The sequence below is a fragment of the Oncorhynchus masou genome, chromosome 5 (genome assembly GCF_036934945.1).
Source record: "Oncorhynchus masou masou isolate Uvic2021 chromosome 5, UVic_Omas_1.1, whole genome shotgun sequence".
NCBI classification, from domain to species: Eukaryota; Metazoa; Chordata; class Actinopteri; order Salmoniformes; family Salmonidae; genus Oncorhynchus; species Oncorhynchus masou.
The window spans coordinates 18,467,956-18,483,762 of NC_088216.1; the positions used below are offsets into that span (position 1 = coordinate 18,467,956).

Below are 15,807 nucleotides of genomic sequence, written 5' to 3' on the forward strand. Positions count from 1 at the left end.
TACCTAGTGGCCCACGCGTACACCCGCTACCTCGGCGACCTATCTGGCGGACAAGTCCTTGGCCGCATTACCCAGAAGTCTCTGGGGCTGAAGGGTGGCGAGGGTCTGTCGTTCTTTTCCTTCCCGGGCGTGAGCAGCCCCAACCTGTTCAAACAGCTGTACAGGAGTAGAATGAACAGCATAGAGCTGGAGGAGGAGGAGAGGAAAGGAATGCTGGAGGAGGCTGTCAGAGCCTTCGAGTTGAACATCCAGGTGAGGAGGAGAGGAGGATGGAGGAGGAGAGGAGGATGGAGGAGAGGAGGATGGAGGAGAGGAGGATGGAGGAGAGGAGGAGTGGAGGAGGAGAGGAGTGGAGGAGGAGAGGAGTGGAGGATGGGTTGGGTTGGGGAGATGGGGGGGTGACGAGGAATAGGGAAACGGGATAGCCGTGGTTTAGGGGTGATATAAGGTTAGATATTAGGGTTGGTGTTCAACTATAAGCTAAGTGAGTGCCATTTAGTTTTTTTTAATGAGCTTCTTGGCTCTTCGTACATAAGACGACTGACTTTTGACTGATGTTGTCTTGCCTCTGTCTGTGATGCAGGTCTTTGACGATCTTCAGAAGATGGTGTCTGTGACAGAGAGGGAAAGTGAGCTCATACATACGACAACCAGAAATAGATGCACAAGACACATGTCGACACATTCCAAAGAGGCTGATGGTAAGTTACGCACACACACAGACACACACGCGCGCATAGGCACATGCATGTGCGAACACACGCACGCACACACAGACACCACGCGTACGCACACACACACACGACTGAATATGATGACGGTGATATTTAGTACTTATGCAGTTAGTGTGTTAGATAATACTAATAATTCCTCCTTTCCTCTTTTCTCAGGAGAGAAACTGACGGCGAGATCCCTTCAGATCCAGACCAGTCTGGTCAACGCATCACCCCTCTTCAGAATGGTGCTGGGGATCTGTGTCGCCCTGGCAACGGTTGGCATGGGAATCTATGCTTTTTAAAGTTGTAAAGAAGTGTTTTCATCAAAGTTGTATCCGTCCATAACAGAAGATTACCTGACACCTAGATGATGTTGGGAGTATTTTTGTACTTTAAAGACCTTAAAGAGATGAAGGACCCCATATTTTATAATGTTGTTGATCCTAAATAGTTTTAAAAGTTGTTAAAAAAACGAAATACTGTACAGAAGTAAGTAATAACTTAGTAATATAAATTCTTATAGTTTCTGTGTTGTATGTAGCCACATTAAACTATGAGTTAGGATGTGTATGATATTGATACATGTCCATGTGTCTGACTGGCAGTACTGACTCAATGTCCACCAGTATAAAATCCCTAGTACACTAGAAATAGACTAGTACTCCTGAACATTTTGTGAAATTTCTGAATCATTTATCAATGTCACTGTGAAAATGAGAGCAAAATGAAATCTATCCTTTTTCATTTACAATCTCAGGATTTAGCCATTGCTACTGTAATATTTCTACCTGTCGAAAATCCATTTTTGTAAAGTCAGTTATACTGTTTGTAAAATTTGTTCAACAAAAATATTTGTATATATTGTATATATTTGTACATTTTTTAATAAAAAGAGTCTACCATGTGGGGTATAAAATGCACAGATAATTTCTTCATCGTCTACATTATTTAAAATCCTTTCCTCTATCAACATCCAACCACAGAGTAACAATGTAGATTGAACATGTAGTTTTATCTCAATCAGTGTACATAAAAAAGTTAAATGAATATACTTCTAAATGAAGAGAACAACAATAAAATAGAAAAATAAACATATCAGGCTGTTCTGTTCTAGTAGGAGTCTTGTGGGGTTTCTAATCAGAAATGCTAAGGCCCAAATCCCATCATTCTATTTCCCAAATAATAACAGACAAATTACATAACAATGTCAGGCTGTTAGAATTCTCTTCTAGTATACGAGTCTTGTGGTGGTAATAGGCTTTAGAAGCCCCTTCATTACATTTCCTTCTGAAGCTGTTGCGAATCCTCCTCATCTTCTTTGGTTTGTCATGCTCCACTTCCTGTCCAGCGCAGTCCTCGAAGACTGAGAAGGCTGGTCATCTTCTTTGATGGTCTGGAATGTGGTGCTGGTGGCATCAGAACGAGGTGCTTCTCTACCCTCAGCCTCCTATACCAGCTGTAGATAGTTCTGTGGTAGGATGGGCTCCAGGTCTAAATGCCAGTCTGAAACAACAGCTTGGGAGGGTTCTGATTCCGGGGGAAAGGGTCACTGACTTCCTCATTCTGCTGTGTTTCTGCTCTAATGTCTCCTTGGTCAGGTGCCGAGCTAGAGGTCAGTGGCTCAGAGTCTGACACAGCAGCGTTGCTTTTACCTTGCTTCTTCAGCTCTATGTCTTCTTTGAACAAGAACTTAGAGCATGGTTCTCCATCATACTCTGGGTAATAAGTCCCTCCTCCTTGTTAGCAGCAAACCGATGAGGTAGACTCTTAGCAATCCACAGAGCTACAAGGCAAACCACGTAGAGGTTGAAGATCTTTGATCCCAGTCCAAGTGCTCTCCTCCAATATCTCCTCCAGGTTCTCCATGATATTCGTGGCCACTGTTGGTAAATTTCTTCAACAAATGATCAGGTCTATATAACATACATTAGTAATGGAAAGGAAACACAGACTCGTTGTTTAAGCATTAAAAAATACTCCTTTAGTAATAAAATTTCTAGGCAGAAGTTGGTACGGAGTACAATATAACAGTATATGATAGTTTCTCCCCAAGTTCTGCAAAATGTCTTAAGACATCCTGTAACTCATATAGCCTCTCCCAGTCCTCCTAAATCTAACCCCCCCTAGCAGCAGGAACCATCTTATCAGCAATTAAAAGCTCAGAAGTGGGTTGGACCAAAACTTGACCTTTCATCACAAGTACAGGGTCATGACAAGGTGAACGAGTGTAAGCATCTTCTGACAGGTGGCTGGTTTCATCAGGTCTGTGACAGCCTTGTGTTGTCGGACAACCAGATAACCACGGTGAGACCCAGACAGGAGGAGTCTGAACGTAGACACCTTCTGATAGTGTCTGAAGGTCACAACACTCAAAACAGGTTAACACACACACAGAGAGGTCCTGAAGAGGAGACCCTTACAGTTTATCATAACACAATGTATTAACCCTTTAAAAGGTATACGGCCTTGGTTTAGCCCTCTTCACCACCTCCTAGTGGTCTGTGGCCTGCTCAAGAGTGTTGACCAGCTGCCCCCCCCCCCCACCCCGTGGCATAGCCCATAACAAGGACCATAGGAGAGCTTCTGCATCCTTCAAAAGAGGGGTGACCTTTGACCTTCAGAGAAAGTCAGTTCCGAAAGAGTTTGTAATTCACTTGAAGAATTACCTGGGAGATAATGTCCTGATGGTTTAACTGAGCACCACGGCCTGCTTCGAGAAGGTCTTGGAGGCAGCTCGTCACCTTGGTCCCGATCTCAGTGAGGGCTCTTTGGACGATATCCCTTGTGCTGTCTCTTCCTGCTGCCATGTCCACCAGGCTCTCCACAACCTCCCTGACTTCCTGTGGAATCTCCACCTGGAGCATCTCCTCTGACCTGTTGTCAGGTTGGGCATGTTTCTCTGCGTCGTCAATGAAGAGCTGCTGCTGCTCCACAATGAACTTAACATGTATTTCTCTCTTTTCCATGGGATCTCTAAATGCTCCTCTTATGACTATTGATAGAGGTTAAAACAGCAGTCTATAATAAGATATTTAAATATTACATTTTCAATAAATTTGCAAAAATGTCTACAATCCTGTTTTGACTTCGTCATTATGGAGTATTGTGTGTAGATGGGTGAAAAAACAGCAATTTAATCAATTTAGAATTTCGGGCTTTAACACAACAAAATGTGGAATAAGTCAAGGGATATGATTACTTTCTGAATGCACTGCATGTATTTCTTATGAAACACACAGCATGCCTCTATTACGACAGTATTACACTGAACATAGTCACAAAAAGGGATAAGAGAAGCTGGTCATTCCTTTCCAGTAGACCGGAGAGACAGGCATCGTTCCTCATTGAGCTCTCTCCAAACAACCTGCTTGATGTTAACGAGCCTGTGCCGACTCCTCACCTTCAATGTCTGTCTGTGAGTTTGAATTTAGTGGAATATTGAGTTTCATATTAGCAGTGGCAAATGTTTATACGAATGAAAGCATTTACAACTCATGTTTGTAAGTCGCTCTGGATAAGAGCGTCTGCTAAATGACTTAAATGTAAATGTAAATGTTGAACACCTGACACACCTGACAATGTCATTTTGATCAGGCTATTATGGATCTTTATAAAGTGAAGTATATTTCTTACCAGCTCAACGAGGCAGGGCTTTCTCCCCTCTCTCTTCCTGAAATCTACAAATGAAACACAGAACGCATATCAGTCACTTTGTGTCATATATTCAGCAAAGAGACTTATCGTATTTTGGCCATGTATTTAGCTTCATTATTAGCTAAACAGGAAAGTGTTGGACAGGTTGACTGCCTGTGGACCTTGAGGTCGCTCTCACTTTTTCAGGAAGGCTTTCTGAACATTGAAGATGATCCATCCCCTCATGTGATTGACAGTGATGTAGGTTGACAGTGATGTAGGTTGACAGTGATGTAGGTTGACAGTGCTGCCTGCCCCTGAAGAGGAACTCTCTGATGAGCTTCTCTGTAGGATAGGTTATCATTCACTCTGGAACCAGTGAGCAGAGCTCTAACTGGCCATTCATTTGAACTCATACAAACGTATAAGGGATATGAAGGGCTACGTTTGACCTGTTATTTATCACTTCCTATGTAGTCAAACAAAATGGGGAGAGATGTGTAAGCCACAACGCCAGATATAGGTGATGAAGTGATTTGTCTTCATAAACTAATATTGAGGTGTTTTACACAGTGACGTCACTTGATGGCGCTCAATGTCAAGCGACGTTTTTGTCATCATACAATTGAATTTGCCATGTGTTCTGCGGGCCGCTGTAACCCCATAGAGAGCCTATTGAATTACTAGAGGGGCATTGTCAAACATTAAGCGGAGCAGCACAGGAGAACCCAAGAGCAGACTCAGACCAGGAAACAGGGATGAATGAACCAAGATATTTATTGCAACACAGGGAGAGATGTGCAGATCCAGGGAAGTTTGGATGAGTTGTAGGAAACCCGATGTGGAGGCTGAAGTTGGAGTGAGCTGGGTTGGGACAGGGTAAACAGGTCCGGAGGGGAATCCAAGGGAGGGATGATGAGTTGAATTCAGAACAGGGTAGCAGGGTGGTGAAATGTGGAACAGGAGACAGGAACCAGAGTCAGAGCGGCAAAATGAATGGAGATTATGATCTGACAGAGTGGAAGTGGCAGGATTGAGTATTTGTAGAGGTCTTGATTATGGAACGGGTTGCAGCTGGTGGGGAACTGCTCCGACTCCAGCACAACTGTCTCCAACCACACAATCAGAGAGAGAGAGAGAAGAAGAGGGAGAGAACTGGGGGAATGGCTGCAGGTCAAGGAGACACCCGAATGTCCACTAGGGGGTGTAGCAGGAGCACATGTGTCAATAAACCCTCAAATTTCCATAATTGGGCAAACACGGCAGCCATCTTGGTCAGGATAGGCAGAGGTAATATACAGCTCTGGAAAGTATTAAGAAACCACTGCAAATGATCAGTTTCTCTGGTTTTACTATTTATAGGTATGTGTTTGGGTAAAATTAACATTTTCGTTTAATTATATAAACTACCGACAACAGTTCTCCCAAATTCCAAATAAAAATGTAATTTAGAGCATTTATTTGCAGAAAATGACAATGGGTCAAAATAGCAAAAAATATGCAGTTGTTGTCAGACCTCGAATAATGCTAAGAAAATAAGTTCATATTCATTTTTAAACAACACAATGCTAATGTTTTAACTTAGGAAGAGTTCAGAAATCAATATTTGGTGGAATAACCCTGATTTTCAATCACAGCTTTTATGTGTCTTGGCCTGCTCTCCACCAGTCTTTCACATTGATGTTGGGTGACTTTATGCCACTCCTGGCGCAGATATTCCTCCACCAAATGTCACAGTGGGTGTGAGACCTGGAGAGACCTACAAGCCACAGTGTCTCGCACCCACTGTGAAATTTGGTGGAGGATCAGTGATGATCTGGGGGTGTTTCAGCAGGCTGGAATCGGGCAGATGTGTCTTTGTGAAGGACGCATGAATCAAGCCACATACAAGGTTGTCCTGGACGAAACCTTGCTTCCTTCTGCTCTGACAATGTTCCCCAACTCTGAGGATTGGTGTTTCCAGTAGGACAATGCTTCATGCCACACAGCCAGGTCAATAAAGGTGTGGATGGAGGACCACCAGATCAAGACCCTGTCATGGAAAGGGTCTCCAATCTCCAGACCTGAACCCATGACCTGTCCATTTTCTGCAAATAAATGCACTAAATGACAATATTTTTATTTGGAATTTGGATGTTGTCAGTAGTTTATAGAATAAACCAAAAATGTAAATTTTACCCAAACACATACCTATAAATAGTACAACCAGAGTAACTGATCATTTTGCAGTGGTGTCTTCATTTCTTCCAGAGCTGTATATGAAATTTCAGACGCTTTTATCCTAAGTTAACCAACTCCCTGACCAACTTGACTCATCATAAGGTTCAATACCATTCCAGTATTCTAATTCCTAATGTTACCAAGAAGACTGTTCTGAATTTTAAAAAAAATGTCATGTCTACAGGATAGTTTCACTCCAAATGAGAACTTATTTATGAAGGGCTTTTCAAACATTTTGCTCAAATGCAATATGTGTGTATACAATTGAACCTAAAAGTATTTTATTCTGCTATAAGCATACTTTTTGTTTGTTCGCTTATTAGCTGAGCACGTGAAAACAATGGTAAGACAGTGTTTTCGTATTCTTGATTTATTCTAATACATTTGCATATGTCATATAGAAGTACACAACACATTAGTTTGGATTACATGGATTTACATGTGCTGGTTTTCATTTCAGACAGATGATTAATTATGAACACAAAATATAAGACTTTCACATATTTAATGATTCTAATATGTGTGTATCTAGAATTATGAGCCTTTAGGAATAAAGATGCCTGCTGTTAAGCAGAGAATACATGTAAATAGGCAGAATCAACCTATTAGGCAACTGAAATCATCAACCTATTAGGCAGTATCAACCTACTAGAAATAAATAATGAAATAGGCAGAATCAACCTACTAGGCAACTGAAATAATAAAATAGGCAGAATCAACCTACTAGGCAACTGAAATAATAAAATAGTCAGTATCAACCTATTAGGTAAATGAAATAATGAAATAGTCAGTATCAACCTATTAGGTAAATGAAATAATGAAATAGTCAGTATCAACCTACTAGGCAACTGAAATAATGAAATAGGCAGTATCAACCTATTAGGCAACTGAAATAATGAAATAGTCAGTATCAACCTATTAGGCAATCAGTATCAACCTATTAGGCAACTGAAATAATGAAATAGGCAGTATCAACCTATTAGGCAACTGAAATAATGAAATAGGCAGTATCAACCTATTAGGCAACTGAAATAATGAAATAGTCAGTATCAACCTATTAGGCAACTGAAAAAATAAAATAGTCAGTATCAACCTATTAGGCAACTGAAATAATGAAATAGGCAGTATCAACCTATTAGGCAACTGAAATAATGAAATAGGCAGTATCAACCTATTAGGCAACTGAAATAATGAAATAGGCAGTATCAACCTATTAGGCAACTGAAATAATGAAATAGGCAGAATCAACCTATTAGGCAACTGAAATAATGAAATAGTCAGTATCAACCTATTAGGCAACTGAAAAAATAAAATAGTCAGTATCAACCTATTAGGCAACTGAAATAATGAAATAGTCAGTATCAACCTATTAGGCAACTGAAATAATGAAATAGTCAGTATCAACCTATTAGGCAACTGAAATAATAAAATAGGCAGTATCAACCTATTAGGCAACTGAAAAAATAAAATAGTCAGTATCAACCTATTAGGTAAATGAAATAATGAAATAGTCAGAATCAACCTACTAGGCAACTGAAATAATAAAATAGGCAGAATCAACCTACTAGGCAACTGAAATAATGAAATAGGCAGAATCAACCTACTAGGCAACTGAAATAATAAAATAGGCAGAATCAACCTACTAGGCAACTGAAATAATAAAATAGTCAGTATCAACCTATTAGGCAACTGAAATAATGAAATAGTCAGTATCAACCTATTAGGCAACTGAAATAATGAAATAGGCAACTGAAATATCAACCTATTAGGCAACTGAAAAAATGAAATAGGCAGTATCAACCTATTAGGCAACTGAAATAATAAAATAGTCAGTATCAACCTATTAGGCAACTGAAAAAATGAAATAGGCAGTATCAACCTATTAGGCAACTGAAATAATGAAATAGGCAGTATCAACCTCAACTGAAATAATAAAATAGGCTATCAACCTAGGCAACTGAAATAATAAAATAGTCAGTATCAACCTATTAGGCAACTGAAATAATGAAATAGTCAGTATCAACCTATTAAATAATGAAATAGCAGAATAATGAAATAGTCAACCTACTAGGCAACTGAAATAATAAAATAGTCAGTATCAACCTATTAGGCAACTATTAGGCAACTGAAATGAAATAATGAAATAGTCAGTGGCAACTGAAATAATGAAATAGGCAGAATCAACCTACTAGGCAACTGAAATAATAAAATAGAAATAATAAAATAGGCAGAATCAACCTACTAGGCAACTGAAATAATAAAATATCAACCTACTAGGCAGAAATATCAACTATTAGGCAACTGAAATAATGAAATAGTCAGTATCAACCTATTAGGCAACTGAAAAAAATAAAATAGTCAGTATCAACCTATTAGGCAACTGAAATAATGAAATAGGCAGTATCAACCTATTAGGCAACTGAAATAATGAAATAGGCAGTATCAACCTATTAGGCAAAAATAATGAAATGAAATAAATAATGAAATAGTCAGTATCAACCTATTAGGCAACTGAAAAAATAAAATAGTCAGTATCAACCTATTAGGCAACTGAAATAATGAAATAGTCAGTATCAACCTATTAGGCAACTGAAATAATGAAATAGGCAGTATCAACCTATTAGGCAACTGAAATAATGAAATAATAGGCAGTATCAACCTATTAGGCAACTGAAATAATGAAATAGGCAGTATCAACCTATTAGGCAACTGAAATAATGAAATAGGCAGTATCAACCTATTAGGCAACTGAAAAATAAAATAGTCAGTATCAACCTATTAGGCAACTGAAATAATGAAATAGGCAGTATCAACCTATTAGGCAACTGAAATAATGAAATAGGCAGTATCAACCTATTAGGCTATTAGGCAACTGAAACTGAAATAAAATAGGCAGTATCAACCTATTAGGCAACTGAAATAATGAAATATTAGTGAAATAATAAAATAGGCAGTAAACCTATTAGGCAACTGAAAAATAAAATAGGCAGTATCAACCTATTAGGCAACTGAAATAATAAAATAGGCAGTATCAACCTATTAGGCAACTGAAATAATGAAAATAGGCAGTATCAACCTATTAGGCAATAATGAAATAATAAAATAGGCAGTATCAACCTATTAGGCAACTGAAATAATAAAATAGTCAGTATCAACCTATTAGGCAACTGAAATAATAAAATAGTCAGTATCAACCTATTAGGCAACTGAAAAAATGAAATAGGCAGTATCAACCTATTAGGCAACTGAAATAATGAAATAGGCAGTATCAACCTATTAGGCAACTGAAATAATAAAATAGGCAGTATCAACCTATTAGGCAACTGAAATAATAAAATAGGCAGTATCAACCTATTAGGCAACTGAAATAATAAAATAGGCAGTATCAACCTATTAGGCAACTGAAATAATAAAATAGGCAACCTATTAGGCAAAAATAATAAAATAGGCAGTATCAACCTATTAGGCAACTGAAATAATAAAATAGGCAGTATCAACCTATTAGGCAACTGAAATAATGAAATAGACAGTATCAACCTATTAGGCAACTGAAATAATAAAATTGGCAGTATCAACCTATTAGGCAACTGAAATAATGAAATAGGCAGTATCAACCTATTAGGCAACTGAAATAATAAAATAGTCAGTATCAACCTATCAACTGAAATAAATAAAATAGTCAACTGTATCAACTATCAACCTAGTGAAAAAATGAAATAGGCAGTATCAACCTATTAGGCAACTGAAATAATAAAATAGGCAGCAACTGAAATAATAAAATAGTCAGTATCAACCTATTAGGCAACTGAAATAATAAAATAGTCAGTATCAACCTATTAGGCAAAAAAATAATGAAATAGGCAGTATCAACCTATTAGGCAACTGAAATAATAAAATAGGCAGTATCAACCTATTAGGCAACTGAAATAATAAAAACAACTGAAATAATAGTATCAACCTATTAGGCAACTGAAATAATAAAATAGGCAGTATCAACCTATTAGGCAACTGAAATAATGAAATAGGCAGTATCAACCTATTAGGCAACTGAAATAATGAAATAGGCAGTCAGTATCCTATTAGGCAACTGAAATAATAAAATAGGCAGTAATCAACCTATTAGGCAACTGAAATAATAAAATAGGCAGTATCAACCTATTAGGCAACTGAAATAATAAAATCGGCAGTATCAACCTATTAGGCAACTGAAATAATGAAATAGAGTATCAACCTATTAGGCAACTGAAATAATGAAATAGACAGTATCAACTATTAGGCAACTGAAATAATAAAATCGGCAGTAATCAACAACTATTAGGCAACTGAAATAATGAAATAGGCAGTATCAACCTATTAGGCAACTGAAATAATAAAATAGTCAGTATCAACCTATTAGGCAACTGAAATAATAAAATAGTCAGTATCAACCTATTAGGCAACTGAAAAATGAAATGGCAATCAACCTATTAGGCAACTGAAATAAATAAAAATAGTCAGTATCAACCTATTAGGCAACTGAAAAAAATGAAATAGGCAGTATCAACCTATTAGGCAACTGAAATAATGAAATAGGCAGTATCAACCTATTAGGCAACTGAAATAATGAAATAGACAGTATCAACCTATTAGGCAACTGAAATAATAAAATAGGCAGTATCAACCTATTAGGCAACTGAAATAATGAAATAGACAGTATCAACCTATTAGGCAACTGAAATAATAAAATCGGCAGTATCAACCTATTAGGCAACTGAAATAATGAAATAGACAGTATCAACCTATTAGGCAACTGAAATAATGAAATCGGCAGTATCAACCTATTAGGCAACTGAAATAATGAAATCGGCAGTATCAACCTATTAGGCAACTGAAATAATGAAATCGACAGTATCAACCTATTAGGCAACTGAAATAATAAATATATCGGCAGTAATACAACTGAAATAATAAAATCGGCAGTATCAACCTATTAGGCAACTGAAATAATAAAATCGGTATCAACCTATTAGTACAATCCCTATTAGGCAACTGAAATAATAAAATCGGCAGTATCAACCTATTAGGCAACTGAAATAATAAAATCGGCAGTATCAACCTATTAGGCAACTGAAATAATAAAATCGGCAGTATCAACCTGGCAACTGAAATAATAAAATCGGCAGTATCAACCTATTAGGCAACTGAAATAATAAAATCGGCAGTATCAACCTATTAGGCAACTGAAATAATAAAATCGGCAGTATCAACCTATTAGGCAACTGAAATAATGAAATAGACAGTATCAACCTATTAGGCAACTGAAATAATAAAATTGGCAGTATCAACCTATTAGGCAACTGAAATAATGAAATAGGCAGTATCAACCTATTAGGCAACTGAAATAATAAAATAGTCAGTATCAACCTATTAGGCAACTGAAATAATAAAATAGTCAGTATCAACCTATTAGGCAACTGAAAAAATGAAATAGGCAGTATCAACCTATTAGGCAACTGAAAAAATGAAATAGGCAGTATCAACCTATTAGGCAACTGAAAAAATGAAATAGGCAGTATCAACCTATTAGGCAACTGAAATAAAATAAAATTAGGCAACTGAAATAATAAAATAGGCAACCTATTAGGCAACTGAAATAATAAAATAGGCAGTATCAACCTATTAGGCAACTGAAATAATAAAATAGGCAGTATCAACCTATTAGGCAACTGAAATAATAAAATCAACCTATTAGGCAGTATCAACCTATTAGGCAACTGAAATAATGAAATAGACAGTATCAACCTATTAGGCAACTGAAATAATAAAATTGGCAGTATCAACCTATTAGGCAACTGAAATAATGAAATAGGCAGTATCAACCTATTAGGCAACTGAAATAATAAAATAGTCAGTATCAACCTATTAGGCAACTGAAATAATAAAATAGTCAGTATCAACCTATTAGGCAACTGAAAAAATGAAATAGGAGTATCAACCTATTAGGCAACTGAAAAAATGAAATAGGCAGTCAACCTATTAGGCAACTGAAAAAATAAAATGAAATAGGCAGTATCAACCTATTAGGCAACTGAAATAATAAAATAGGCAGTGTCAACCTATTAGGCAACTGAAATAATAAAATAGGCAGTATCAACCTATTAGGCAACTGAAATAATAAAATAGGCAGTATCAACCTATTAGGCAACTGAAATAATAAAATAGGCAGTATCAACCTATTAGGCAACTGAAATAATGAAATAGACAGTATCAACCTATTAGGCAACTGAAATAATAAAATCGGCAGTATCAACCTATTAGGCAACTGAAATAATGAAATAGGCAACTGAAATAATAAAATATCAACCTATTAGGCAACTGAAATAATAAAATCGGCAGTATCAACCTATTAGGCAACTGAAATAATGAAATAGACAGTATCAACCTATTAGGCAACTGAAATAATAAAATAGTCAGTATCAACCTATTAGGCAACTGAAATAATGAAATAGGCAGTATCAACCTATTAGGCAACTGAAATAATAAAATAGTCAGTATCAACCTATTAGGCAACTGAAAAAATGAAATAGACAGTATCAACCTATTAGGCAACTGAAATAATAAAATAGGCAGAATCAACCTATTAGGCAACTGAAATAATAAAATAGGCAGAATCAACCTATTAGGCAACTGAAATAATGAAATAGACAGTATCAACCTATTAGGCAACTGAAATAATAAAATAGCAGTATCAACCTATTAGGCAACTGAAATAATGAAATAGACAGTATCAACCTATTAGGCAACTGAAATAATAAAATAGTATCAGTATCAACCTATTAAAATAGCAACTGAAATAATAAAATAGGCAAATAATAAAATAGGCAGTATCAACCTATCAACCTATTAGGCAACTGAAATAATAAAATAGGCAGTATCAACCTATTAGGCAACTGAAATAATGAAATAGACAGTATCAACCTATTAGGCAACTGAAATAATAAAATCGGCAGTATCAACCTATTAGGCAACTGAAATAATGAAATAGACAGTATCAACCTATTAGGCAACTGAAATAATGAAATCGGCAGTATCAACCTATTAGGCAACTGAAATAATGAAATAGACAGTATCAACCTATTAGGCAACTGAAATAATGAAATAGGGTCAGTATCAACCTATTAGGCAACTGAAATAATAAAATGGCAGTATCAACCTATTAGGCAACTGAAATAATGAAATAGGCAGTATCAACCTATTAGGCAACTGAAATAATGAAATCGTATCAACCTATTAGGCAACTGAAATAATGAAATAGCAGTATCAACCTATTAGGCAACTGAAATAATAAAATAGGGGGTATCAACCTATTAGGCAACTGAAATAATAAAATCGGCAGTATCAACCTATTAGGCAACTGAAATAATAAAATCGGCAGTATCAACCTATTAGGCAACTGAAATAATAAAATCGGCAGTATCAACCTATTAGGCAACTGAAATAATAAAATCGGCAGTATCAACCTATTAGGCAACTGAAATAATAAAATCGGCAGTATCAACCTATTAGGCAACTGAAATAATGAAATAGACAGTATCAACCTATTAGGCAACTGAAATAATAAATAGGCAGTATCAACCTATTAGGCAACTGAAATAATAAAATCAGTATCAACCTATTAGGCAACTGAAATAATAAAATCGGCAGTATCAACCTATTAGGCAACTGAAATAATAAAATCGGCAGTATCAACCTATTAGGCAACTGAAATAATAAAATCGGCAGTATCAACCTATTAGGCAACTGAAATAATAAAATCGGCAGTATCAACCTATTAGGCAACTGAAATAATAAAATCGGCAGTATCAACCTATTAGGCAACTGAAATAATGAAATAGACAGTATCAACCTATTAGGCAACTGAAATAATAAAATCGGCAGTATCAACCTATTAGGCAACTGAAATAATAAAATCGGCAGTATCAACCTATTAGGCAACTGAAATAATGAAATAGACAGTATCAACCTATTACTGGCCAGTCTGGCCTGCATATAAACTCAGCAAAAAAAGAAACCTCCCCTTTTCAGGACCCTGTTTTTCAAAGATAATTCGTAAAAATCAAAATAACTTCACAAATCTTCATAGTAAAGGGTTTAAACACTGTTTCCCATGCTTGTTCAATGCACCATAAACAATTAATGAACATGCACCTGTGGAATGGTCGTTAAACTAACAGCTTACAAATGGTAGGCAATTAAGGTCGCAGTTATGAAAACTTAGGACACTAAAAGAAAGATGCCCAGGGTCCCTGCTCATCTGGGTGAACGTGCCTTAGGCATGCTGCAAGGAGGCATGAGAACTGCAGATGTGGCCAGGGCAATAAATTGCTATGCCTGTACTGTGAGAGGCTTAAGACAGCGCTACAGGGAGACATAACAGAGAGCTGATCGTCCTCGCAGTGGCAGACCACGTGTAACAACACCTGCACAGGATCGGTACATCTGAACATCACACCTGCGGGACAGGTACATGATGGCAACAACATCTGCCCGAGTTACACCAGGAACGCACAATCCCTCCATCAGTGCTCAGACTGTCTGCAATAGGCTGAGAGGCTGGACTGAGGGCTTGTAGGCCTGTTGTAAGGCAGGTCCTCACCAGACATCACCGGCAACAGTGTCGCCTATGGGCACAAACCCACTGTCGCTGGACTAGACAGGACTGGCAAAAAGTGCTCTTCACTGATGAGTCACAGTTTTGTCTCACCAGGGATGATGGTCGGTTACACCAAGGCCTGTACTCTGGAGCGGGATCGATTTGGAGGTGGAGGGCCCATCATGGTCTGGGGCGGTGTGTCACAGCATCATCGGTCATTGCAGGCAATCTCAACATTGTGCGTTACAGGGAAGACATCCTCCTCCCTCATGGGGTACCCTTCCTGCAGGCTCATTCTGACATGACCCTCCAGCATGACAATGCCACCAGCCATACTGCTCGTTCTGTGCGTGATTTCCTGCAAGACAGGCATGTCAGTGTTCTGCAATGGCCAGCGAAGAGCCCTGATCTCAATCCCATTGAGCACGTCTGGGACCTGTTGGATCGGAGGGTGGGGTCTAGGGCCATTCCCCACAGAAATGTCCAGGAACTTGCAGGTGCCTTGGTGGAAGAGTGGGGTAACATCTCACAGCAAGAACTGGCAAATCTGGTGCAGTCCATGAGGAGGAGATGCACTGCAGTTCTTAATGCAGCTGGTGGCCACAC

General features: G+C 37.6%; 1 protein-coding gene across 2 annotated transcripts in view; it reads left to right on the forward strand.

Moving 5' to 3' along the window:
• Positions 1 to 1,649, forward strand: part of LOC135535691 (heme oxygenase-like) — a 5,855-nt gene extending 4,206 nt beyond the window's left edge. For both annotated transcript variants that reach the window (XM_064962130.1, XM_064962136.1), the window contains exons 5-7: positions 1 to 252; positions 584 to 701; positions 891 to 1,649. The exon at positions 1 to 252 is cut by the window's left edge and continues 21 nt beyond it. In XM_064962130.1, the coding sequence (XP_064818202.1) occupies positions 1 to 252; positions 584 to 701; positions 891 to 1,018 (498 nt within the window). In that variant the 3' untranslated portion in view covers positions 1,019 to 1,649. The remainder of the gene's footprint in view (positions 253 to 583; positions 702 to 890) is intronic.
• The last annotated feature ends 14,158 nt before the right edge of the window (positions 1,650 to 15,807 follow it).